This window comes from Eimeria acervulina, genomic scaffold (genome assembly GCF_000499425.1).
Source record: "Eimeria acervulina Houghton genomic scaffold, Eah_scaff938, whole genome shotgun sequence".
Taxonomy (NCBI): domain Eukaryota; phylum Apicomplexa; class Conoidasida; order Eucoccidiorida; family Eimeriidae; genus Eimeria; species Eimeria acervulina.
Genome location: NW_013549510.1, coordinates 8,488 through 9,820, shown reverse-complemented (window position 1 = coordinate 9,820; position 1,333 = coordinate 8,488). Strand labels below are relative to the sequence as shown.

The 1,333-nt window shown below is 51.8% G+C and overlaps 1 protein-coding gene across 1 annotated transcript in view; it reads left to right on the top strand.

Annotated features, from left to right (window-relative positions):
• The window catches only part of EAH_00052500 (hypothetical protein), a gene marked incomplete at both ends in the record, with an annotated part of 589 nt that extends 127 nt beyond the window's left edge, over positions 1 to 462 (top strand). The window contains 2 exons of the mRNA XM_013394074.1: positions 10 to 240; positions 378 to 462. Of these exons, the coding sequence (XP_013249528.1) occupies positions 10 to 240; positions 378 to 462 (316 nt within the window). The remainder of the gene's footprint in view (positions 1 to 9; positions 241 to 377) is intronic.
• Positions 463 to 1,333: the final 871 nt, after the last annotated feature.

The window sequence follows — 1,333 nt, the reverse complement described above, 5'->3', positions numbered from 1 at the left end:
CTGTCTCAGGAAAGGGGCCGACAGCTTCAACTGGTATCGTTTGACACCGTTGCACGCAGATGGTTACTTGTGTGAAGTCCGGCACATTGTCGAAGCATTGGCGCCCCCTGTTATGGGTACGCAAGAAGAACGGTTTTCTCGTTTCCGGATAAAGTGGGTGGGAGCAAACCAGCGCCGACATGGGAAAGAACCATTAATAGAGCTGTGGCACCAGTGGACGTCAGTTGCGATGTCTCTAAGGTGAGGTGCAGTTTGTCACTGAGCACTTCCCAGATGTGGTTTGGCTCCTACCATATGGTGGAGTGTGCGTTTTGAAGAGTCTGTGTTTAAAAGGTGTTCAGCTACTGCAGTTTCTACATCGCGGTTGTTTGGGGCAGTGTGGAAGAGGAACGCGCTTCTGCGTGCGCTATGCAAGAGGCTTTTCGGTTTGGGTGTCCCGTTGTACGGATTGTGCAAGACTAGTGAAAAACGTCGGGGCATCCGTGCCAGCACGCAGTCTGCTCAAGGTACAGGCTTTTCTGGGCATTTTACGGACCATCGATATAGTCTCAATATGCATACAAATATGATTGACGAATGCGCAAGGACCGCCGCCATCACCATCATCAGTGTATTGCGAAGGAACAAGCAGCTAGTGCGATGATTTTCGGCATCGTGTGGAGCAAACAAATAGGTTGCAGTCTATTGGCACATGCCGGTTGCAGATGGAACTTCTAGATTTTTGAGCAGGTGAAACATCTTAGTGTTTCTGTGAGTGGCAGAAAGCTGTTTTCAGTATAGCGGTACACATTGATTAAGAACTTCTTACAACTGGGCAGTTTCAAGTGGTCTGTAACAGACGGTTGTTCATGCAACTGCCGGGACATAGTGGGCCACTATGGATGGTTGAGCAGATCCGCATGGCCCGCTTAGCCATGGCGTTGGGTTTCGTGTCCGTTGCACTGTGGGGATAGTGCGACTGCGTGGAGGTTTGGCAGGGAAGGACGTTGAAAATGGCGAGTGCTGAGCCCTCCGCCTCTGGCAAGTAAAATCTGCTTCCGAACAGTGAAAAGGCGCGTGTCTGAAGGCATCAATTCCACTCCTACAAAACGTTTGTGAACACAGGGGCTGGCGGAACGCATGCTCAGTCAAGGCTTGCAAGCGCTTATAAATGTAGGAGGGGATGCGTCGCGGTCGGGCACTGCTTGGATTGCGCATTCAGCCTTGTCGCTTGCGTGCAGCGTCTCCGGCATGGGACTGGTTCGCACTGTAGGCGTGTTTCAACCCATTAACTGCCGGTAGTGGTTCGCCGCAGACAGATGTGGAAGGGACTGTCTGCGATGTCCCACACCTA